The sequence below is a fragment of the Poecile atricapillus genome, chromosome 5 (assembly GCF_030490865.1).
Source record: "Poecile atricapillus isolate bPoeAtr1 chromosome 5, bPoeAtr1.hap1, whole genome shotgun sequence".
NCBI classification, from domain to species: domain Eukaryota; kingdom Metazoa; phylum Chordata; class Aves; order Passeriformes; family Paridae; genus Poecile; species Poecile atricapillus.
This window is the reverse complement of record NC_081253.1, coordinates 22,656,402-22,681,501: the sequence shown is the minus strand read 5'-3', so window position 1 is coordinate 22,681,501 and position 25,100 is coordinate 22,656,402. Positions and strand designations below refer to the sequence as shown.

The window sequence follows — 25,100 nt, the reverse complement described above, 5'->3', positions numbered from 1 at the left end:
ACTACTACTAATAATAATAAAGTGTGGTGGGCAGGAAAAGGAGGTCGCAGTGGAAAGCAGAAGGCGAGAAGAAGGAGCGCCGCTGAGGAGGGGTCCGGGCAAGGGGCAGCAGCGGCTCCTCGCCGGGGCTGCCGGCATCCCCCGTGCCCCAGGGCGGCCGTCGGGGCGGCAGCAGCAGCACGTGGCGGCGGGCGGGCATGGCCAGCTCGGGAGCTCCCGCGGCCTGAGCCGCCGCCGGCACCATGGCAGCCGCCGGCGATGCCGGCCTCGACGTGGCGGCGGTGGAAAGTTTCCTAGAGAGGCACCCGGAGCTGGTGGAGAAGTGGCTGCAGAGGAAGAACTCGCCCCCTAAAGCGCCTGCCGTCCCCGCGGCCGGCCCATCGGAGGAGCGGCGGAGCAGCGACGGCCCCGGCTGCGGCTGGGGGAGCGCGGGCGGCCCCGGCGGCCCCGGCCCCGGGGGGCTGCAGCGCCGAGCGTCCCAGAAGGAGCTGCGGAAGAGCTTCGCCCGCTCCAAGGCTATCCACGTCAACCTCACCTACGACGAGCATGTGCACGGCCGGGCGCAGGAGCCGCTGAGTAGCGTGCGGCGGCGGGCGCTGCTGCGGAAGGCCAGCTCCTTGCCCCCCACCACCGCCCACATCCTCAGCGCCCTGCTGGAGTCCCGCGTCAGCCTGCCCCAGTACCCCCCCACCGCCCTGGACTACAAGCGCTACCTCAAGGAGCACAACGAGCGCCAGTTCTTCCTGGAACTGGTCAAGGACATCTCCAATGACCTGGACCTCACCAGCCTCAGCTACAAGATACTCATCTTCGTTTGCCTCATGGTGGACGCGGACCGGGGATCCCTCTTCCTCGTGGAGGGGACCTCCGCCGGCAAGAAGACCCTGGTCTCCAAGTTCTTCGACGTGCACGCCGGCACCCCGCTGCTGCCCTGCGGCTCCACCGAGGACAGCAACGAAGTGCAGGTGCCCTGGGGCAAGGGCATCATCGGCTACGTGGCGGAGCATGGAGAGACGGTCAACATTCCCGACGCCTACCAGGTAGGAGCCGGGCAGGCTCCCCCGGCCCGAGGAGCCCCTCAGCCGCCGGCCCTGGCTCTCCCCGGGGCGCCCCCCCCGCCGCAGCCCCCCGGGCTGGCCCGGCCGGCAGCGCCGCGGAGTGCGCGGGGCGAGTGCCGAGGGACCGCCGGGTAAAGCGGGAGGGGAAGCCCCGCCGATGGGGCCAAAGGGGCACTACAATCGCACCACAGGGGTCTGGATTTCGCAGGGGAGATAGGCGCTTCATGTGTTTCTAAAGCATGTTTTGGAACCGGCTGAAGAAAGTTTTAAAAAAAAACAAAACGCCTGTGACAATCCCAAAGATGGTGTTCTTAAATTTCTGTCTCAATGTTCCCTGGATCTCCGCTGCTGAAAAAAATCTCATTGCTTTCAAAAAAGCATATATTTTCACCTTTGCATATGCCCACTCAGCCCACATGGTATGTGTTTTCAAACCTCTTCCTAGTAGTGATGCAGCCAGTGTCCTGCTATTCTCCGGCAAAGACTTTCCCCACCTTTTACTTCTTTAGAGGCTTCAGTGTAAATTGTGAAAATGTAGTTCTGGTTTCAAGGCAGACATTGACCCTTGGCTTCAGCAGGGACATACGAGCCTTTGCCCGAATGTGTCAATGTAGAGCAGAACCTTCAGTTTTCTGGCTTGAAATCCACTCCTTTGGGTGGGAGTCTGTTTCTAGTGTTTGTTTGTGTAAGATACTACCAGCAATTAGAACTTCTTGAGAAGATGAAGAACCACAAAGTTTTCTCACGTTTTCTCAGTTAGGATCTTGGAAAGCTTGAGAGAGGTGGGAGATGTATGTATGTCTTGAAGAATTTTAGTAGTCTTATTTTACTCTATAATAATAACAAAACCAATAAACATTAAAAAACTGATGATGCTTTACAGCAGACTACAAGGAAGAAACTTGAAAAATAAGATTTAGTTATTTTTGGGTTTTGAATACAGAAGAGCCAAGGTATATGTATTTGGGGCTGAATATTTATTTATTTGTCAAACAATATTTGAAAAATACTAGGCACCTCACAGATCCAGACTGCCAAAGGTTCCCAAATCACAGATTTTAAAAGGAATGGTAAAAATGCTCAGATTAAAATGAGTATTGGATCACCTTTGAAAAAATTTCAGCTGGCTTTCTTCCTTTATTTTTTCCCCTTTCTGCATTATACACTTTTTCTTGCAGTCTGATTTTATTACTTTCACTTGTAAAACTGTGCAATTCCTAGAATATCTGCTGCTGTAGGTGAAGCAGTATGTTGTCATTAGTCCCATCTCATAAACAGATAAAGGATATCTGAGTTTGGCTAGGAAGGGACTTGATACCTTCTTCTAACTCTGGATAGCTCCAGCCACCTTTATTTTTTTTTTTTTTTTGGAGGTGAAAATGCCGCTGAAAGGGCAGTGTTTTCTAGTCCTAGGGACATATATTGCTTTACTTTTTCTTCAGTGTTTGTCCACTTCGTGTTCGCTTCCCTGCTAAAGAGTACAGCTGCTTTGAACAGTTTATTTTATGTTTCATCCACAGAGAAAAGTGAAAAACAATCCATCCAGTTGCCATTCCCAGTGCTATTTATGTTATACTTTTGTCTGGCTCTTATTCAAAATCGATTTAAATATTATAAATAATACAACTCATTGTATCTTTAAGCCTTAAGTACATTAGCTGCAGTCGACGGGCAAGTTCTAATCCAAGTCCATCCTGTAATTACATCAAATGCAACTTCCCTACTTTCAGTGGAGCTAGTTTGATTTACTCTAGTGCAAATGAAACTTAAGACCTTCCAACTCTAATGAAAGTTTTGCCTTGATAATAAAACAGGGCCCTGCTTTCAGTTACGTTTCTGAGTTAGTACAGTTCATCTTCTCTTACTTGGCAAGGCTATATATCCATTGTGCATCATCAAAAGGAGACATTCCTAATTTAAAGGTATAAAGAGCTCTGTGGAACCCAGGTACCTGTGCATGAAGGGGTGACAGCTGTTCCATTTCAGATTGTTGTAGTGCCCACAATGGAGCACTTTAAAAATTAATAAGTGTGATAATATTATTTTTTTGCCACTGGTGATGAAAGTGTTTAATCAACTGTCAGGTAAAAAGCCAGCATGACCAGGAAACTCTGTCAGGTGGAGCTGAAGAAAAAGAGGTGACAGCAGAGCACCATTTTTTTTCCATTAAAGAGGGTTTCTATACTGATGCTGTTTGGCAAGAAAAAGCTTTACACAAGGTCAGAGGAACTTCTAGATTAATTTAAATCTATTTTGCTTGTTTTTTAAATTAACAAACTTGTTTAAAATAGGTAAACATACTTCCATATCATCAGTTAGCTAGTTTACTGTATTGGGAAATTTATTCAACCATCTCTATTTTTTCAGAGCCTGATCAAATACCATTTGGAATTCTACCAGTGAGTACAAATTGGGTTGCCTGCTTGTACTGTCAGCTATGACTGACATTAATGGTACTTTGGTGCAATCAACATTACATTTAAATGCTGTCATGTCTTGTAATGTGGTCCGTGCAGGCAGTCCCCTGTGTCCATCAGACTGATTGTTTCAGGAAGTATTTGTAAATGACTGGTTGTGTCATTATCAGAGACAGCATACAATTTCAATTGCACATTTATTCTTCTAAAAAGAAAAAATGCAAAATAAAAAGTAATTTATAGGATGGGACTTTTCCACAATCCAGGTGATTGTTACTGTTGTTGAGTGGGACTTTCGAAACCTGCTTATGTGAACAATCTTTCTTAATTCAATAAACATACATAGATACAAGGTTTGGAATTAATATCACACATGGAGGACTGTATAATAATCACTTCTTTTAAACACTAAACAATGACTATGTAAGATCTCACAGTAGTTTAATTCATGAAGTTCAGCTTTGACTGAACAAACTTTTGGAGGCTCACAGCAATAGAGAATTCGACAAATAATTTATGGAAAAATTTAGATGAATGTCATATAACTCATTCAAAGGTTGAAAAGTTTCATTCATGGCATTAAAAGCTTTATTTATTACATTGCAAAGTCATTTGATGGAATTGAGTTTATAATTTTAACATGATCTGATATGCAAGTGTTAGCAGTACAGAGAATTTGAGAAAAGGAAAGCAATTAAATACTTTCTCTCATTTTCATTTTTAAGCCAGTCTAAAACTGTTTCTCCTGAAATTAATCCAGTTGAATTGTAAATCAAACTTTCAGTCACTTTAAGTTCTAAAATAAGGCCTTGGACGCTCCCATATGTAAATTTTGGGAAGCATTTTTGACTCTTTTTTCATATGGGAATAATGCACTGTATCTTGAGCACACATATTGGAAGAAGAGTTAGGTCATACAGGCAAGGAAATGTGGGGCCTAAATGTCCATAAAGCCTCCTTTTGACAGAGAATAGATGTAGTTTTCATTGCCATATATGAAGACTATTGAGCCTGTTGTAAGTACACAGACAGAGACCATTACCTGTAGTTCCTAGAAGCTGTTTTCAAATTTAAGATTTTTTTCCTATTTGAAACTGTGGATTTTTTCATGTTATCCATTCTTCCCACAGGACATGCATGGTGTTTAGCTGAAATTACTGATAATTTCAATTTTGTTCCATCTTTTAGAGCAGTATTTAAATAGTAAACATTTTAAATTACAAGTTTAATGTTTGGTTATTGCTATACCTTTAGCTGTGCAAAAATTAGGAAACAATTTAATAGCATCCCAAATTCTTCTAACTAGTGTAAAAAAATATTAGCCCCTAGAATAGTAAGCAAACATCAGAAAGTGGTAAAAAATGTGTTCTGCCATTTTCCCGTATCAGCTGAATAAAGTTGCTGCACATCTTATGTTAAATTTGGAATTTTAAAAGTAGCTTTAAAAGACAGGAGACAAAAATGGCTTACCAGATGGATGTTTTAATAAAGCATGTAGCAAAGAGGAGAAATATTAAATGGAGTCATGTTAAGACATGGGTTTTGTAAGTTAGAGAAAGTGCTGTAAAATATGACCAGTTATTTTTCAATATATCTCAAGTCATCAAAAAGAAAATGTAACCACATTACTGCAACTGAAATCAAGGAAAGAAAAAAATGAATCGAGCTCTCTTTAGGGGACTCTCCTGTTACCTCTTTCAAGGCCAAGTGTAACATAGTTAACACACGCACAACCCTTCACAGCAAGTGTTAAACATCCCTGAGTACCTCGGTACAGGTACTGTGGCTGTTGTCTTCTCCAAGCCGTCCTGGTGAGCTCTGGGTATTCAGTGTCAGTGCCAGGACAGCATCACAGACTTACTGCTCAGGAGGGCAGAGCTTTGAGCCTGGAGGGCCCCTGTGGGGCTGGCTGTGCGTGCAGAAGGTCAAGAAGAGGCATGAGCCATGTTTCCTTACACAGGGTGGCTGTTTGTCATCAGCAGTATTAACAGTGGGTCTCGCTCAGTTTCAAAGAGCAGTTAAAGCACTAAAACCTGGGAGGTTTAGCCCTGCAAATGGGAAGCACTCAGTTCTGCTCAGCAGCATTGGACAGTGGCACCAACAGCTCTATGAATTTCAGTTTTAACAAGGACAGAGGTTGCTCTTAAGAGAGTAAAGATTGTAATACCTGTCAAGCAGAATACACAGTGGTCTTTAAAATTTCCATGTAATACAGGAAAAAGAAAGATAAAAAAATGGAATTTCTTTGCTGTACACTAAATATGACTAGGAAATACCATGGGGAATGCAGGAATAACTTCAGCAGTAAAAACTAAGATGCTCTGATGTGGTTTGCAGAAAAGGACACTACAGCCCATCACGCAAAATTTAGGAAAACTTGAAATTCTAAGTACAATCAGTGAAGGGGTGTTGTAATTATCCCTGTGTCTGCAGCCCACTGGCCGTGAACAAGCCCTTCATCCTTCATGTCACAGCCTGGAGAGAGGGATCTTTCTACAGTAGGCATGTCCTGGGAAGGAAAGGCAGAGAGCCCTCAGGGCAGTAGCTGAGGTTGTCTCTCACCTCCTGTCACCTCCCTCACTCCATAAGTCTTCTTCTCCAGGGGTAGTTTCTGACTGATGCGTACAACATCCCAAGACCTCCTCAGGTCACACCACTGTGACTCTCTGGAGATGCCCACCAGGGGCAGGAGCTCCTGGCTGACAGCAGGGACAGGTAGAGGGACACTTGTCCAAAGTGAAGGCTCAGTTGTTTCACATCCCCGTGCTGCTGCTGCGGATGCCCAGCACAGAGAGGGCTGTGCAGCGCAGTGTACGCTGCAGGTGGCAGCCCTCAGGCATGGTGAGCAGTCACACCTTCCCTCCACACTCGTGTGAGCAGGTGATGTTGCCTCCCCCACCAGGCCTGTCCTCCAGGGTGCTCAGCCATTCCTCAGTGGATCCTCACCCGCTGCTCGCTGCCCCAGCTGTGCTCACCACAGATCTGGTGCTGAGATATTTGGGATGAGCGGGACCAGCAGTGGCTGTGCTCAGAGGGCCCAGGTGGGGCTTTACTGAAAGTTCCTGCCCTAGTCCCCAGCTCTCCCTCCCACAGCAGGTCCCTGGGCTGCTGGCCCTGCACGGCTTTGGCAGGAAAAACTTTTTGGAGAGCTGAGGTGGTTTTCCTTTTGGTAAGCTGATAGACGTTAACTGGTTTATTGCTCAGCTGATCCATCCATCTGAAGAGTACAGATGTTTTCAGTTTTTTTGGCCTCAGACAGTCTAGAATGTCTCTGTAGAACAGATGTGAAACTGGTGACATTCTGTGGTTCCTCATGAGAAATTATAGAAATTATATAGAAAATATATATATTTCATGAGAGCAGGTCAGTGAAAAGCAGAAAAAATGTCAGGACTCGGGCCTTCAGATTTTAATTGAGGTCCTGTTACAAGCACAAGACTGAGTAAAGCTGTAGTTTGGTGTGGTAAATTGTTTTGGTGTTCTGCTTGATTTGCTTTCAATTTTTCAAAACAAATGGATATTTCGTTCTGGTTATTTACAGTTGTATGCTATTGCATAGCTTTTCTATAGAGTAACAAATTTAAGAAGTATACACACAACATTATGCAATTAATTTGTTTTATTTTTCTAAAATAACCCTACTGGCAAACTATGAAAAAAAAATGGAAGTAATGGCTCAGCGGTGATGTGTTAACAGGGCAACAGCAGCTCTGTGCACTCTGAGCTTCATGTCTCTAGAGTGCACACTTCAAAATGAGTGCTGCTTTGTCGATAACAAACACTACTGCTAAGGTCACAGTAAGACTGCTGCTGTAACACTTGGAACTGTGTTGCCCACCTGAGTAATCTCCAGCAGGTGCTAGGTTTAAACCCATACACAGATTTCTCTTGAAACACCCAGGAGTCTTGTTGGTTTCCTTGCTCAGAGGAGTATTAGCTTTTTAAAGCCATCTGTGTATATGTCTTGTATAAAGAATGATTAATATTTAGGAGGTCAGCTCTAAGCCCTGTCCCAAAGAAACATTGCGACAACGATGGGAACATGGGCATGGTTCTAGCTGGTGTCCAGTGGGGTATCAGTCAGGGCTGGTGCAGAAGGGGAGAGAGAACCACTGTGATGGAGTAATCAGATGTCATCTCTAAATATTGAAAACTAGAGGAAAAATATTTTTCTTTGTAAACAATTTATTTAATAGTGCTACAATCAGACTAGAAGTGCACAGAATCTGCTGTATGTAAGGCCGCAACTCGACTCAGTCATGCTACTGGTGATCTCTCTGGAGTTTGTTTTGAAGAAGGAAAACAAAATCCTTATGTTATGGATCTAGATGATGTCCTACAGAGGAATGTTTTCTGCTGATCAATTCAGACTATGAAGCATGAACTGTAATTATACTTATTAGCTAGGCACTTGTTTTTGCAGATTTGTTAGTGCTTATAAAGTCTTTTTTTCCTGTTTAAGACTGTTATATGATTTTTTCACATAATTTTGTGCAAGTCAGACAAAGATGCATTGCTACTAATGTCCATTGTCAAACTAACAACTGAAACAGTTCTCAAAAGAAGGGTTTAAGTCATATGAGATGAATCAAACTAAACAAAGCCCCAAACTCCTGACATATGCGGGGGGAAAAAAAAAAACACCAAAAAAGTTTTAGTATTTTGTTGTTGCAAATCAACACCTTTTCTGTCTTTTCAAAGTAAGCTGCTTTACAAATTCAGACTATATATGGTCTTAGTTTTAAATCTGGAATTTAAAAATTTTTTGAGGATCAATGTTCTATCCTTTTATAAAAATTATTTTGGGAGTAAAGAACTAAGAGTTGGCTGAGCTGTTTCATGTATCCTATCTGTTGTAGTAATTTTTTTCTTATAAGAAATATTGCTGTCACTGTATAAATAGTCACAGTATAACTGGACTGTGTTTATTTACTTGGGAGAATTAGGTTTGTGGTGCTGCTGCCTGGTACTAGTTTGTTCTCTTGCTGCATTTGTCTCTGAGGATTTAGGGATTTTGGGGGAGATGACAGGAATAGCTGCAGCAGTCATTACATGGAAGTTTCTTCAGAGATTGCTTTATTACTTGTGTTTTGTGTGTGTTTCCTGTCTACAAGGTTTCCTCATATCTCCTTTAGTGGTTTATTGCTTGGGTTTTGTTTCCTGTTTATGCACAATGTAATTTGCACCATATGTGATTTTTAGAAAAGTGTATCTAGAACAGACTGCATGCCCTAATTTTTTTTATTTGTATTTGGCTTTTTTAATGTTAGGCTTTGAATTTAGAGAACTTGCTGTCTTTTAGATTGCTCTTTTAGCTTTCTTGGTCTTTTTTCTTTCTACAAAAACTTAAGTATTATACTTACAGGAAGTGCGATTAGGAAAGTGAATCAAGTTATGAAATCTTCCAACTTCCAATTCCTTTATTTTTGTAAAGGCTCTTGGAGGATGTCTTTCTATAAATTCACTCAAACTTGTCTATCTCATGTAGTTTGGTACTACAGTAATACTCAGGTAGTAACGATGCTGTCATAATACTTGTATTAGTTATTTTTGATGCAATTTAGCAACTTAATCAGTGACTTAAATACATTATAATCCAGGAAATTTTGATGCAAGTTGTGCTTTTTTTTTTATAATAGAGCCCTTTCTAAAGAAATAAAACAAAGCAACAAGAAAAAATGGTGCTGTAAATGATAAAAAAATAATAGGCCAGGCCTGTTAATTGAACATTTTTTGTAGTGTTCTCTTCTGTGTCTTGACTTGAAAGGTGTTTTCAAATCATAAAATCAAAAATGGTTTTCTCTTTCAGCTTTGACTGAGGTGTTTGGTGCATTTCACTCAATTAAACACTTTTCCTTAGATACTGCAGAAGGAGTAAGTGGCTTTGTCATGAAGACTTAATTCTTGGAAATGTTATCAAGCAAGTTTCATCCTCCATTATAATATTTGATTCTTAGCTAACTTGGGTTAGGGTTATACTTTTTTCTTTTGTTCTAAATCATGGTAATAATGCTCACATAAAATGTAATAGTTTTGATAAGGTTATAAAAAGTCATGTTTTCAAGTTCAAAGAGTTATCCTATGTTGAAAAAAATAAAACCCACCATGATACTTGTATGTTAGCTAACAAAGTATGAACTGCCAACTTTAACTGAAAATCATCACCAAAAGGCAGTTGGTGAAACTGCTCAGAAGACAAAACTTTAGTTGAAAGTTGAGATTCTGATACTATATATGATTCTAGAACCCTAATGGAAAAAAAACCACCAAACCCTTTTTTGTACCTTAATCTGGTCTTCTGCAGAATAAAACCATGAACATATTTGTTCTCATTCACTGGCAATCTTCAAATATGTCAAAAACTTGGGACAACATTGTTCCTGTGCAGATAACTGGGTTACCAGCACTTGGACTGTTTGATCAAACTTGCTCTCTTCTATGTCTTTACTTCATTCACCTTTCACAGGGTAACATTTACAGTCAATAAATACCCTTAAAACTAGGATAGGGTTAGTCCTACAGAGTAACTTTTCCTTGATGACAGATGTGAAATTCCAGTTGAAAGTGCCTCAGCCTTCACATTTTTAATATCTCTGTGTAGAAAACTCATTATATAGAACCACAGCAGTATTTAGTAATGCTTTAAACAATCAGTGGAAGACTTTAATTCATGAGTGTTCTTGCATGAAAATACTGTAAGTACAATTACAATTATGGTGAAGTCTCTCTCTCAAAAGCTTTTATCTAGTCTGCCCCTGATTTTTGAATGTATGTCTTAATCGTAAAAAACTTAAAAGCAAGTGCTGCATTGTTGTCATAAACACTGAGACTCCTTACTACCCAGGAGCCTGGTGCAAATGAGGACCCTGTTGTGTTGCAGGCTGTTCCAACATGTGGGATAATTCAGTTTATATCTCAAAATGTTTGCAATCTGACAGATCTTCTCTCTGATTTACCAGCTTTGTTATCAGCTGCTAAACAGGCCTCCTTGCTCAAGGTTACTACCCTGTGAGGAGAGGGAGGTATGAATTTTGTCCATTCTTGGCCATCACAGTTCACACCTGGGAATTAAAGTTTTTATTGGTACTGTTAAACTCAGTAAAACCTCTCTCTTAGATCCTGCCATGTATGTCCTATTATGACAGTAACTGATGAAAGAAGAGAGTGTGGGGATAAGAGGTTTGGAACATAATGCAGGTCACCCAGTCACGGTTTTCTCTGCATATTGCATGGTTCAACAATAGCAATGTTGCCAGGAACAGCATTTTATTTTGTTCACTTATATATCTCTCCTCATCACTTTCTCAAATGTCAGCCAAATGAAATTCTGGCACACTTTTCCACAAAAGACTAGGGGTAGGTTCACTTCACATCTTGATGATTCTCAGCTTCTACCAAGTTACTGAATTTTTTCTGAACAATGTCTCATTTTTCCAATTAAACGCATTGACTTTCTTAGACTACTGCACCTTAAGTTTTGTCTCCAAGATGTAATACCCTTCTGCAAAAGGTCACCCAGTTCTCTAGCATCAGTGGATATAATCTGATATCCTGCTTCTTCCTAGTGTAGAGGTTCCAGGGAGAGATACAAACAGGAAACGTCCGTGATCTGCCTGGAAAGAGAAGCAGTGTGGCAGGAAGGAGCAGTACGATAAAGGAAGCACCAACACTTTTCAGACTGCTAATCCCCCTTGTGTCTCTGCTGCTCCATAGCATCCATTAGGGCTCCACAGCTGATCATTACATCTGACACTGGCAGCTGTACTGTATCTCATTCTGACAGGTCCACCAGCCCTGTCCTGTGTCCCACCACACCCTGCAGATCAAGCAGTGCTCTTATGTTAATCCTGAGGCCTGTTGAAATGGCAGTGACTGCTACACCACATGTATGGAGTGTACTCAGATGAGAAAATCTCAACTCGCTTTTGCTGTGACCAACAGCTGGTTTTTTCAGTTAAACTGCCCCTTGAAGGTTTACTTTTTTGTAAGGTCCGCTAGGTGTCAATCCACAGCAGTATTGCTACTCAAGGCACACTGTTGTTGTTCTAGAGCTCGAAAGGAAGTGTTCTTCAGTAGCACAAAATATCTTATCAATATTTCAGCAACAGCAACTAATTCCAAGCAGTAGTTAAGACATTACCAGGAAGTACTGGAAGAAATATCTAATTTATGCATTTGTGAAGCCAACTGTGTGATAATTGCGCTGCATTTTCCTTTCTTCTGTTGTAGAAGAAACATATCTTTCTAGGCAGGATTCTCTGTGGTGCAGAACAGTTCAGCTTTTATTGAAGTTGATATAAAAGTTTTTAGAAGCATATGGAAAGATCACAAGATCAGGCAGATCTGCATCCTTGATGCTGTTATTAAAAACTATCCATCATGGGAGTTCTGGTTCTCCCAAAGAGGTTGTTGGGTACATTTCGTATTAATTCCTCCTGGTTGAGATGTTGGAAAATGTGCAATTAGTGATAAAGTAGCCAAATGTATATATTAATCTTTATAATGGGTAAAAATACAGCATTTCTTAATCATGTCTCAAAGTGACTAGAAGAGACTATTTCTATAGTATCTGGAATTTACAATAGGGAAATAGAAATACATATAAAATTGTCAAGAAAAAAAATGGTCAGTTTTTAGTTTCAGTAAAAATTTAATGAATTCCTCATCACAATAAAATTAAGCACTGTGTGGATTGTTTTCATGACTTGAGACAAATATGCACATTATTTCACAGCCTATATTGTTTAAACTTTAGAAAACAAAAAGTTGTGCCTAATTTTGTACAGCAGCTTAGTTCCCTCATGTCAGGAGAGTCTGAACTGGCTATAACTATTGCCTGCAGCACAATGTTCACCCTGCAGGAACAGAGCTGCTGCCTGTGAAAAGCAGTCATTTCCTCTCTGGCTGATAGAAGAGCTGTTGAAGACTGCTCTAGCAAGATGAACAAAAGTGATGTCAGCACTACCTCTTAAAGTTTTCAGCCTCCTTTGAGTTACTTTATGATCTGCAGTTTGGGCTTTACTGTTCCAGAGAATGGATTGCTGCACAGTGCCTTTTTTGAAACAGGGACATTCCTGTACTTAGTTTTCCAGAAAGTGCTGAGGTTTTGACTGTATTTCTTTGAGAATGTGTTTGTACTGCATTGGAATACCAGTCCACATAACCAGTCTTACTTGAACAGACAAATATGGGGCCAAAAAGAGTCTCCATTTATTTGAGAGAGACATTGTGAATGTATAGAGAATATGGGTGTGAAATGGCAGCAGGGCCTAGCAGAAATGTGTATGTGTGGTCACATTACTGATGGCAGACATCAGTCTTTGCTGACATTCTTCTAATTGAGGTATAAACGTGGGACTTCAGTGAATGTGATTATGTAATGGTAAATCTTGTACTGATCCCCTGAGAAAAATGAGGAAAAACAGCTAATAAAGAATGGGCTGATAACAGAGAAGCAACAGCCTAATGCTACTGAAAAATACCATATCAGACATTGAGAAAAGTACTTTGCTGTCTGAAGAAAGCTCAGATATATGAAATGGATGTTGTTGATGTTCTCTTATTTTCTTTCAAAGGATCGACGCTTTAATGATGAGATTGACAAACTGACTGGATACAAGACAAAGTCACTCTTGTGCATGCCCATAAGAAACAGTGATGGAGACATTATTGGTGTTGCCCAAGCAATAAATAAGACTCCAGGAGGTGCCCCTTTTTCTGATGATGATGAAAAGGTAAGGTTACCTTTACTTTTGCATGCTTTCTAAATCTTTTCTCTAATTCAGTAGACTTGTCTAAAGAGACTTAATCTAAATTAGTAAATAGCACATTGTGTTTATGATGTTTTTCTGGAAGTACATAGCAAAGTGTACATCTTTGTTGTTTTCAATAGAAAATGTAATAGAAATGAGAAGGAGAAAAGAAAATAGAAAATTTGTTCTGTAAATGTCTGAGTTCCTATGGCTAAAACTTCAACTTAATTTTATGCAGACTTTTTTTATGTGGTAGACCTTAGTAGGAAGACATTTTTTATTTTTGAAAACTTCACCTGTAAGAATTACTTTGGGGGGAAATTATCACAGAGAAACTCCTAAGCTTGCTGACTCCAAAAATCAAGACCTTCGCTTTGTACTTTCTATGGTATAAATGCCTGTAGCATATGCAAAAAAAATATTTTAGAGGAAATTATGCATATATAAATCTGTTATTCTAAAATATTTGAGATTTTCAAATACTAAAGGACAAAGAGGATGGGAAGGAACACCAGGTACGTGTATCTCAGGTGGAATTTGGGGAGTAAAGTGAGCTCAAAAGGCAGGAAAGTAGAAGTATCTGCAAAAAAGGAGCTTGAATTAAAGACAGAGGGAAATAAAAAAATGCTGCTGTTGAAGGCAAATGTATTCAGCTGACCTTGGAGGGAAAATGTGCACAAAGCCAAAACGTGACTGGGGAAGAGAATGACAGAGGGCAGCAAACTGGGAAGGAACAGAACTGCAGCTCTGTCAGCCCAGGAGAGAGAAACAGAATCTCCTTTAAGCATGTAATAGGGAACTACTCTTCTGTGGATTGAAATAGAATTGAATTTGGGTTCAAAAAACTTCCATTTTTGTGGAAGTGTAGTTAGAGGCACACTTTTCCTCCAAAAAGCTCTTTATATGGATTCAAATGCAGTTAATGTTACACACCCTTTTTTTCTTTTTTAATAAAAATAATTTTAACTCCTGGTTTTTTATTTCTGCAAAGTGTTTGTGCAACTGATTTGGCATAGTGCTTTAGACTGAATTAACTAAATTTAAGTTTAACTCTCAATTTTGAGATAGTACCTTATCTGGAGTTATCCAGTACTTCTTAAATTGCTTCTTTAGAAGCTATCTAAACTTATGAAACTGTAAGTTGCTTCTGAGTTACTTTTGATTCAGTGACTGCCAAATATTATCTAAAAATCAGCAAATTATCCATACTTTGTCATCTTTATTTTTTTTTTAGTAATTTATATCACTGTTATAGTTATATGCCTGTATGTTAGAACTTTTCAAGAATATATTGGATGCGCTCTGACATGTAGATTTTATGGAAAAGTAAATGAGAACATAACCATCATTTTGCCCTATAGATCCTGGATTTAATGAGGCCTGGCAGTCCATGTGCTGTTATTTCAAAACCCATGCTTTTAAGTTTTTTTCACTCAGCTGGTAACCGAAAAATCATGATATAGCTCTGGGAAGCAAGAGAGCACATACTTTCAGGAGAACTGTCTTGCAGCATTAGCAAACAGGTTTTTTTAACCATTATATCAACATAGATGTTTGTGAGGAGAGGAGGCAAGCAAAAACTGAGAAACCCCCTTCAGAATAAGAAAAGAAAACTTTGGTAGCCTGGGTATTGAGATGGCTTGAACAGAAAAGCCTGATAAGTAGCTGGCAAAAGACCTCTGTGCAGCTTTATGTTGATGTTACACTTTCTGACAATCAGCAGATTCAGAATGGTTAGAAAATGCAAATGTAAATTAGCAGTCTTTTTCCTACCCCTGAAGCCCTCTCAGAGAAATGTCTCAGAGAATTTGAGAGAATTTGAGTCTGGCTCTTGTTTGCAAGTGTCGTTCCTCTCTTAGTGTTGTGCAAAGCAATTAAAATAATCTGTTGGAGTGTTTTTATAAAACGGCAAGACGATACTGTATAATGAAATGTCTCTTGGCGGCACTGCTGTCTTGAGTCAATAGGAAACAAAGACTTATGTTTTCAATTAGAATTAAGTAGATGCTAGCATCATTTTCATGTACTCTTAGTTGTTTTCAGGAAGTTAATAGCAAATAAAATATTTAAGGTTTGAGGAGTTTTTAATGCTCTCAAGCTGTAACCAAGTTTATACTTTGCAGTACCTAAAATGGAGTATTATGTTGCAAAGTTCTTCTGGTTTTGTTTTTCATGGCAAATTCTCAGGGTTTTCTTTTACATGTCTGACCACAGTGTCAAAAAGCACGGCACTAAGAACAAATCGAAGTGAATTTTCCACATTTAATACTGTTTCCCACTGCCAAATTTCTTTTCTCCTTAGGGATGTTTCAGCCAATTCATTGTTTAAGTTCAGAATTAGATGACAGCCACAGGCATGAGAGAAAGATGCTCAGTGTCACAATGCATTTTGTCACCCCAACATTAGTGGCTCAGTTGAACAAACTGATTTTGGAGATTTTCAGTTTGATACAAACAATATTGGAATACCTTATTACCCACAAGAGCCATCACTATTGCACTCTGTTGTGTAACTTTTTGGAAAAATAGCAGGTGATACACTTTTACATGTGTTTTGTAAATGAAGAGACCAATTCTTTTGCACAGACAAAGAGCACAAAGATAAAAGCCCTGAACCCTTGAAAAGAGCCATGCACCCAACATGCATTCCCTGTTCTGTGCTGAAGATTCACTTAAGTGTATGTGCTGTTTGCTGGTGAGTCATACTTGTTCCAGGACTGGTGAGAAAACCTAACAAGAGTTTGACAGTCTGTGGTTTAGATTATTGTCTGCCCTTTAGAGTCTTCTGAAATTCAGTGCCCAAACAAATCTAGTCCTCCATCAGAGAGGCTTAACAAACAGCAGCAGCAGCACCATGGTCACTTAAATTGGCTGGTTCTCCCTGCCTCTGACATCCTCCTCGTCTGAAAGAAGTGAATTGACTGCAGGGAAAGTATCCAGGGCTGCCATCTCGAATTAAACCCTGCTGGTTTTGCTGAAAACCAGTAGTTTGAATGCAGTGAGACCTGGGAGGGGGAAGTAAGCACTGGATTTGGTTGTCTGTGCTCTGTGGCTAGTTTTTTTAAGAAGTATATATGTCTGTAGATTCCAGGATTTATCTGATGTGTCTTTGGCTTGTGGGGGCTTGAAGACAAGTGTTCTCATGCTCCAACATCTTATTTCTTACATTCCTAATAGCAGCCATGTGATTCTGAATTTTCCAATTTATTGTGTTCTTCTCAGTCCATATTTGTTAAAGCTTAAATATATCCTACATCAGGTCTGCCAAAGTGATGAATGATTTCCAGGGATTTTGCAGTACCTGCTAATTCATTTTCTGTGAGTTTTTGCATGATGAGCTTAGAGTCATGCTGGCAGATAGCAATTTCAAAGTCAGTAAGGACCATTCCTTTATCTTAGGGAAGTAATCAACTGTAAATAAAACTACCAGGAAAGGAAGTGATCCAGAACAGGCAAGCATCTCTGGCTGCTGTGAAAGTGATAACTCCAGCTCTATAAACGTGTGGAATTTACAAAAAAAAAAAAAGTCACCTGAAAATAAATGATGGATCCACTACAAAGGAACATGAGAAACAAATTAGATACAGAATTTTTTTGTGTGTTCCATATATTGCAGTATGTGACAACCTTCTGCTAATACTTGCCTTGGTTCTCTGGCATGGCTCCATGAGACTCCAGAGTGAGACTCCAAAAGCTATTATTTAAAAATGGCATAATCCTCAAAGGTATCATGTGGCCCATATGTCACTCGCCTCCCAGTGCCAGAGACAAATTTGCTGAAAGAAGACTGAAAATAACGAAGATATTTGAAGGATGAAGGTGCTGAAGTACCAGAGCTATCTGGGATAACTCTAATGGTCTATTAGGCACACTTCTCGAAATGTACTTGCTGCACAAATCTAAATTAAAATAAATCACAGTAACTGAACTGTCATGCTGGGGGAGTTAAAAGCAATTTGCCACTAGGATATTTGCTTTATCAAGGCAGCTTAACATCATTGGTTTGTAACCAACAGCACAAAATGACTGTCATGACAGACATTTGCATGGACTTCTTTCGGTCTTGTATACATTCAGCTGTGCTTTCAAGTTAAGCTGAAAGTCTAGATTCTTTTTTAATTACAGAACTTGAAATGCACTCAAAACTTAAAAACTTCCCTTTATCAGTACCTCTATTTTGAGACTGGCAGTTGATATTTGAATTGGATATCTTTATCTCTGAGGTAAACCTGGAAACCTGCCTAAGATGCGTTGCAGGGATATTTCAGTGAATTCTATATTTTTTAATAAATGTGTATTTTTTACATAAATGTGTATTTTCCTAGACTCATGGGCTACTTTTCACTGTGTGCATATGGTACATATTACACTAAATTTTTGATACTTGCTTGATGCCTCTAGATGTTATCATAAAACAATAAACAAATGGTCAGATTTGGTATCAGAAAGAGTTTCTTCTATAGAACAGCTCAAGACAAATTGTCATGGGATTTTTTTTGTGGGGACTGGAGTTTTGTTCTTACTTTCCTTACTCTCCCTATTTTACAAGACATCTGGATTCCTCCTGCAATTTCCAGCAAAATCTGAACCTGTTGGTTCTTCCCATATTGCCTGTGCTTGTATCTTCTTAATTAATACAGAGAGACTTGAATAAATAAGAGCTCTTACCTGTAAACCTTGACTGTCATTTAGCTAATATTTGTAGTATTTGACTCAGAGCTCACTAAACTAGACAAAAGAATCTCTGCTGACTTAATGGGCTTTTAAAAATCAAACTTCTGTTCCTTTCTAACATAGGAACATTTAATTAATGCAGACCCCCAAGTCTTTTTATGAAGCTTAAATTCGTCCATGTCAGATCACTGAAAAGAGATTGGTTAAGGAACAATTTTGGCTCCTGTTGCTTCCACTGGAGGAGACAGGTTCACAGTCGACTGTGCTGCTTGCCTTCATGCTTTTTTCAGTCACATTATCAAAAATTACTTTTACTAATTATATCCTTGTTTGAAAAAAATCCAGAGTGATGAGAATAACTCATCTATTCAGAGACATGAATTATGACTATACTACTGAATTATTATTCAGTAGTACCTTCAGTCTAAATCTTACTAAGAGAAACGCTGGGTATTCCTGCAGATTCTGAAGCATAGAAATAGCCCTGGAACTTGGGCTCTGTTTTCTCCTCTCGTTAGTATTCACAAGGCATTGCAACAGGAGAAAGGAGCCCAGATCTCTACTGGTCAAACACAAGAACAACTTCTCAGGAAAATTGGTAATGCTACCAAATGCCATGATCATGGAAGTCTTTGTGCAGCCATACTACATTATTCAATCAGAGCAGAATAAATTTTTCAACAAGAAGCCTAAAAGCTAAGAATTCTGCAGTTCTGATGGTAACTCTCAGACACCTCAGTAACTAGAAAGGGTGATGTTAATATTACATTTTTTATTAATAGATTTTTCACTTAAAAGCTTGGAATACCAAAACAACAATAATACAAAGGCTCTGGAGGATTAGAATTTTGTTTGATACATCTGTCATCAGAAGGAAAGCCTGCGGGTCTTGAAAGCTATGATGTGTACTTGTGTTACAGTGTAACTCTTAGGTACTGTCTATATAAGGAATTGATTAGAAAAGCTAGTTTTTGTTGTTTGTTGGCTGATTTGTTTTTGGAGTTTGGTTTTTTATTGTTGTTTTTTTTTCTGGAGAAAACCCTATTCTTCCATTACCTAAGGAATAAAATTTTTACTCTCAGCTGTCTTTCTTTTCTTGGCAAAACTCCCTTAAACCAAGTAAATTATTTTGATCAGATGTCTTATTAGAAAAATCTTGTTTGCTTGAAGTGAAATCTGCACCGGGGCCCTGTTACAGAAGCATGTTAGAGGAAACCTTTGTGGTCAACAGCTGGTGAAGCCTTTATTTCTGACACTGGAGATGTGCCCTGTGGGTGGGATGGGAGGACTTGGTCTCTAGTGAAGTGTTTTCTGAACTTCTTTCAGCCTATTCAGTTCTCCCCAGCTGTTCTTCACAATATCTTCAAGGCTTGATATACTTTTAGAAAATAGCATTTTGTATCTCCTGTGAATTGCCTATCTTTCCTGAAGCAGAATGAAATGTTCATACAGAAGCTCCTACCATCAAAAACATTTCCCCCTGGAATAGTGATGCAGAGCCTATCTGTAGCTATAGGTTACACGATGAGATATTGAAAGCTTCTTGGCAAATAATTTTGCTAAAAATCAAGTCAACCTCTGACCTTTAGCAAATTAATACATGCTTAATAAGAAACTGTAATTAAAACAGTATTGTTGTTTTAGCTCTGATTCACAGTATCCCCTTGAGCAAATCACTTTACAGTGATTTCTCTTCTGAAACATAATTCTAAAAATGGCGTTAGGTGGTTCCATATGGGCTATCAGACTTTCAATTTTAAGTATTCTTACTTTATAATAAGGAAATAATTTTCCTTCTTTTTGACTCAGTCTAAGCTTTTGAAGCCTTGTTGACTGCTTTCTTTGCATGTAGCATCCCTTATTTGAACAGGTGTGCTCAAAAAACACCAAAACAATTTTAAAAAATCCTTTTCAGCAGTTTGTTTAATAGTCCTGGCTTTACATATAGTATTTAGTTTCTCTGTCCCCAGCTTTACCTATAGTGTTTCTCAGGCCCATGAAAATTATGCCACCCTCCTGTCTTTGACTGGTTTGCAAAAGCGTAGCTGCTCTTTAACCATCAAACTCCTGATTGTACATTAGAAGGAAGTCAGCCCTTCTCCATGCTATCTCTGCAATTGTCCACATGAGGAATTCCTGTCTGCATCCAGCAGCTGGAATATGCAAGCTGCAGCATAGCTGTGATGCCTGTTAGGAGAATACAGCCATGTGGTTCCTCTGTATCTGGGAGATGGCTGGTTAAATCCGTGGCCACAAATGAATAAAACTGTTGTCCTCGTCTTTCATGGGACCTTTCTCTGTCAGCAGCTGAAAGCAAATGCCTGGAATGAGGCAAGCACAGGATGGCATTTCTCTCATATAGCCCACCAATGTACTGTTATTTGCTATGTGTGTATTTAATACCACCCCAGGGATTTTCTGCTTAGGAATTCAGGCATTTCTTGAAGCAAGAAAAGCTTGTAACTTTCACAGTATCCTGCACATTGTGTGTAAAAACAGCAACTGCTCTTTTCTTAGTGTTTTTAAACTACCTTTTAGTTATGCCCAGAACTGTTTTTGAAAGCCTGAGCATGCCTTCATTGCTTCTGTTGCCGTCTTGCTGTCACTGCATTACCATGAATAAAACCTTTTGTTTGTCCCTTAACTAGCTAGTTCATTTTTCTGATTGTTAATTTTGTATTTGTTCATATGAAAGATTCCACGGCTCTTTGAATCACTGAGGATGCTGGGTTTTTAATTCAAAAAACCCCAACATACAACAAAGCATGAAAAATATGGGTTACCAGTAAAATTAGTCAACACAATTAAGAGTTACTGGGTAGTCAGATTACATGTTCTAGACCAGAGCTCACTGAAATTATGAAAGCTGAAGTAGTTTAACCATTAAGGATAATAATTTTGCATCTCTTGCATAACTGGCAAGAACTAAACTAGGGTTAAAACAATATTATGATGATTTTTGTAGTCAAAATGTTGTTGGAACTGTAAGAGAATTGAGCCACATTGTTCATAATAGTGAATTTGGGTCAGAAATTTCAGGCAGGAAATGATGCAGAGCATTTAACAGGTTTAGTGAACTGTATTTAAAAAAATGTTTCCTGTGGAACACAGTGAGAGAGGTGGGGCACCAGGAAGAATGCTTCATTTAACAGCACTTTGTGAAAGCTCTGAGTAGGACCCTTAATTGTTAATTTGGTCTCTGGGGAGCCTTATTACTCAGAATAATTATCCACATATATTTTTAGTGAAACAAAACAATATTTATACCGACAGCTATTAAGGCTAAAGTTTTTGGACTAAACTTGACACAGATTTAACCTTAGTATCAATTTGCTGGCAATTTGCTGTCCATGTGGTATAATAGGTGAAAACAAACCTTGTTTTTTTCTCTTTTCTGTTTTTTTTTGGATGGGGTTTGTGAAGGATTTTGGTTTTTTTTTCTTGTTAGAAAAAGCTCTTGCTGTATAAAAACAGACTAGCATTTTGCAAAGCTGGTGTCATGGTTACAAAGCAAATTCATTGATAATAGCTCTACAGTGTTGTGGCATGGTTTTAGTGCCAAGCAGCGATGGACTTGTGGACATCCAAGAGCTGAGGGTGTCCTAGCTGCCATGTGGGGATCTTAGAGGACAGTGGGGCCACATGCTGTGGTCTGAGCTGGAGCAGTCCTGCAGACTTGTCCCACTGAGCAGAACAGCTGTGAATATGGTACTACCCCCTACTAAGGAGAGGGGGCTTTTAAAGGAGGTAGCTTGCCTAGACATGTTATCATAAACACAATCTGAATTTTCTTTTTCTGTCACCCCAAACACAAAATAAAATTAGTAGGGCCTGGGTACTTGCTTTTGTGCTTGAATTACAAAGGTTGGTAATCTGCTCTAGCCTAGGGTTTCAGGACTTCTTCAACTCAAAGTGTAAAGACATTCACTTTTAATCCTGAATGTCCAGAAATTTTGGTTCTCAGTGGTGGCAAAGTTTGTTGCTACCCTATTGGGCATGCACAGAAGCTGAAATGTCACCTTTTTAATACAGCTGTTCCAAGGTCTTAATCTCTTAATATCAAATAACTCTGAACCAAAAAGTTGGTAAGATTAGAGCAGTGAAGATGTGGATGACTTACAAAAGCTGAAGTCTGCCTGCAGAAGTGTTAAAACAGCAGATTGACAAGGAGCTTCTCACTAACAAACTGGAGCAACTGTATTTAACCTACGTTTTGGAAAAAACATATAATGTAGAGACTGTAGCTTGCCCTGTAAGTAAAGAAATAACCTCTGGTTTTGTGTGCTTTCATGAGCATCTCATCACTGGGTGATGAACTCAGTAGTTGCTGCCAGACCAAGCAGTTCATATAGAAATGGAAAGCATTCTATTTTTCTTTAGGGGATTTTAGGAAATCACCATACATAGGCATCAAAGGCCATTCCAGTGAGATATGAAAAGCCACCATAAAAGCCTATGGGAATGAGCTTGAGCCTTTTATGTGTTCAGCTATCAGTTTGAAGTTGTGGCATTAATGCTTACTTTTGGAAGAATAAAGAGGTGGGGGTTATTGGTTGGTTGGGGTTTTTTTCCCCTCAACCGATTACAGCTTTAAAATTTTTTTAAAATTAAAATTGATATTTAAAAATTAAATTCCATTCTCAGAGCAGGAATGGTGAGAAACTTTTCTGATAAGCTTCTGTGTATAAGAAGGAGTCAATAAAATGAATGTGAAAATGAGTTTTACTGAGTAACTACTCAGTGACCGTGTTCCTCACTGATGTCATACTTCAGTATTATGTCCTGAATATTAAAACAAAATACTTCAATTATTGTTTCATCAGGTACTTAGACTTTCTTTTAATGAAAACTGAACTAGAGATGAATAATCAGAATTGATTCTAATTTAATTTTATTATAATATGCATGGCCTTCTGTTTTGCATCTGCTGTCAGTTTTGTGGATTTTATTAGAATAGATATGTCAAGTCAGATACTAAGATCTATTTTTGATTATATAAAAAGATTAAATGTTAGATGCTTATAGTAGAATGTGATGTTGGAGCAGGAAGTATCTGACTGTTAAAACAGTATCTCATGAATATTTTTAAACAGAACCTGCTTTTCTGGCATAGTTGCTGTACTTCTGATGGGAAGTTACAGTGAGACTTTATATAAATATAATTGTGAACCCTTGAATATAACTGTGAATCATGAAAGTGAATATCAGGAACAATAATTGGAACATTGTGTATCTGGATGTATCTTTCACAATGGCAGAGTTACAACAGCAGAACTGTGTTAGGTTTCTTTCTTTAATGGAATTATTTTGCATTTCCTTTTCTCTCAATATTTTAATTTTGTGAGTTGATTCTGATTTTCTTGGAGGACAGACGTCTCTGCAGCAGCCGCTGCTGCAAGTACCTGCTGCCATGCCTAATGGCATGGTTATAATTCTCCTGTTAATATGGCAGTGGGACTACTGAATTAATTCTCAAATCTATGGTCTTGTGATTGTATTTTTGCAGTAACCAGAGCTGCATGCTGATACCTTATCACTTTCATTTGTCACCAAAAAAACCCCAAAACAAACAAACAGGAATGGGCTGATTGTAAATAGCATTTAGAAGCACAGGTAGGGATAGAGAAACTGTTACCGCTTTAAGACAGGTTTTTGGGGCAGGGAGAGAGGAAGTGGAGGCAGGAAAGGACAGGGCTGAGGGATTGAAAAGCTGTGGCAGAGCCAGGCTGAGGACACAGCGACAAGTGATGGGGAGCATCCTGCGGTCCTGTGCTTGAGGCTCGCACTCGTGCGCTGCCAGAAAAGGGTCTCACCCCCTCTAGTGGCTTGCACTCCTCCTTGGTGGTGATAATGCTACAAACTGAAGTGAGCGCACATAGCTAGAGTAGGGACTCCACAGACATGGGGCAATTCTCCTATCGCTTCGTGTTTCTGCTATTTTTTGTACCCCTGTAGCCCGTTTTGTGGGTGTTGTTTGGGCGCGGATGGAGCCCGCCGTGCTGGCGGTGCCCGCGGCGCTGGGACGGGCGCTCCGCCGGCGGGAGCGCACTGCGGGCGGGGCAGCCGCCCGTGCCGAGCCGCTCCGAGCCGCTCCGAGCCGCTCCCAGAGCCATCAGGAGGGGGACAGGCACTCTCAGCATCCCTCCTCCTACCTTCAAAATCCTACTGAGCCTAGCTTCGCTCACGTGCGCTTCTGATCCTAGCAGCTGCCTAGGAGAGGCTTCTCGTATCTGCCTTAAACAGTGAACAAACAATGTTTGCTATTTCTTTGTCCTGGCTTTGTTGTGTAGCTTATTTGCCTCCCACTTTTCAGCGTTCTTCTGAGGCTGACAAGATGAAGAGACTTAAGTGTACTTCAGGTATCATCAAAAATAGTTTTATGGTTACCTGATCCAAGAAATGGCTTGCACTCAACAGTTTTTTGTTTGTCCATAAAGTTATCCAGCATCTCTGTGTGTATTGGTGCTTCAGTCTAGTAGTATCATCAATTATTAAAAATTGAACAATATTTCCTTTTGTTAGATGCTGACAGTGGCTGATCATTTTCCCACAGAATGTTTTTTCAGTGACTTATCACTTCATCACATTTTAGATATTTAAGGTGAATGAAGAAGAAACCCCTTTGGATTTTACCTTTTTTTCTTCTAGTGTATTCAAAATATTTTTTTTCAAACTGTTTTTGAAAATATTTTCTTTGACAAGCTATTGCACATTAAAGTTCTGGAAAGGAATTCTTGGCACTTGACTGTGAGCTGGGATATACACAGCTTGGGTACTAGGAAAAGCCTGACAGTTTTCATGTGGTTTGTAGCTCCTGCTGTAGGCCAGCAGGAAAATGTCCTGTAGTGGCTGTGGGGCCCTGTGTGCTGCTCAGCACAAGTGGCACTGCTCAGCCCCCAGTGAGGTGTGTGACACTGCTGGTGGTGCAGAGATTGCCCGCCAGCCACGTGTATGAAAGCAGATAAAATCAGAAATACTCCTCTGCTCTGCAGCCTCCTTTCCCCTATCAGTATGGATTTGGGTTTTGGCTTTCCATGAATCTGCACGGGGTAAAAATGGATAGATGGGGAAGGAAGGAGCAGCAACGCCAATGACAGAAAAGGCTAGTTGTTAGACCAGCAGCTGTGAGAAACAGGAGATTGAAAAAGTGTGTGTAGGGGGGTTTCTTATTTCTTTGGTTTTTTGTTTTTTCTCTCCAG

At 39.9% G+C, this 25,100-nt stretch overlaps 1 protein-coding gene across 1 annotated transcript in view; it reads left to right on the top strand.

The window, feature by feature from the left end:
- Positions 1-242: 242 nt before the first annotated feature.
- Positions 243-25,100, top strand: part of PDE11A (phosphodiesterase 11A) — a 105,714-nt gene continuing 80,856 nt past the window's right edge. Inside the window, exons 1-2 of the mRNA XM_058840508.1 lie at positions 243-1,040; positions 13,051-13,209. Coding sequence (XP_058696491.1) covers positions 243-1,040; positions 13,051-13,209 — 957 coding nt within the window. The remainder of the gene's footprint in view (positions 1,041-13,050; positions 13,210-25,100) is intronic.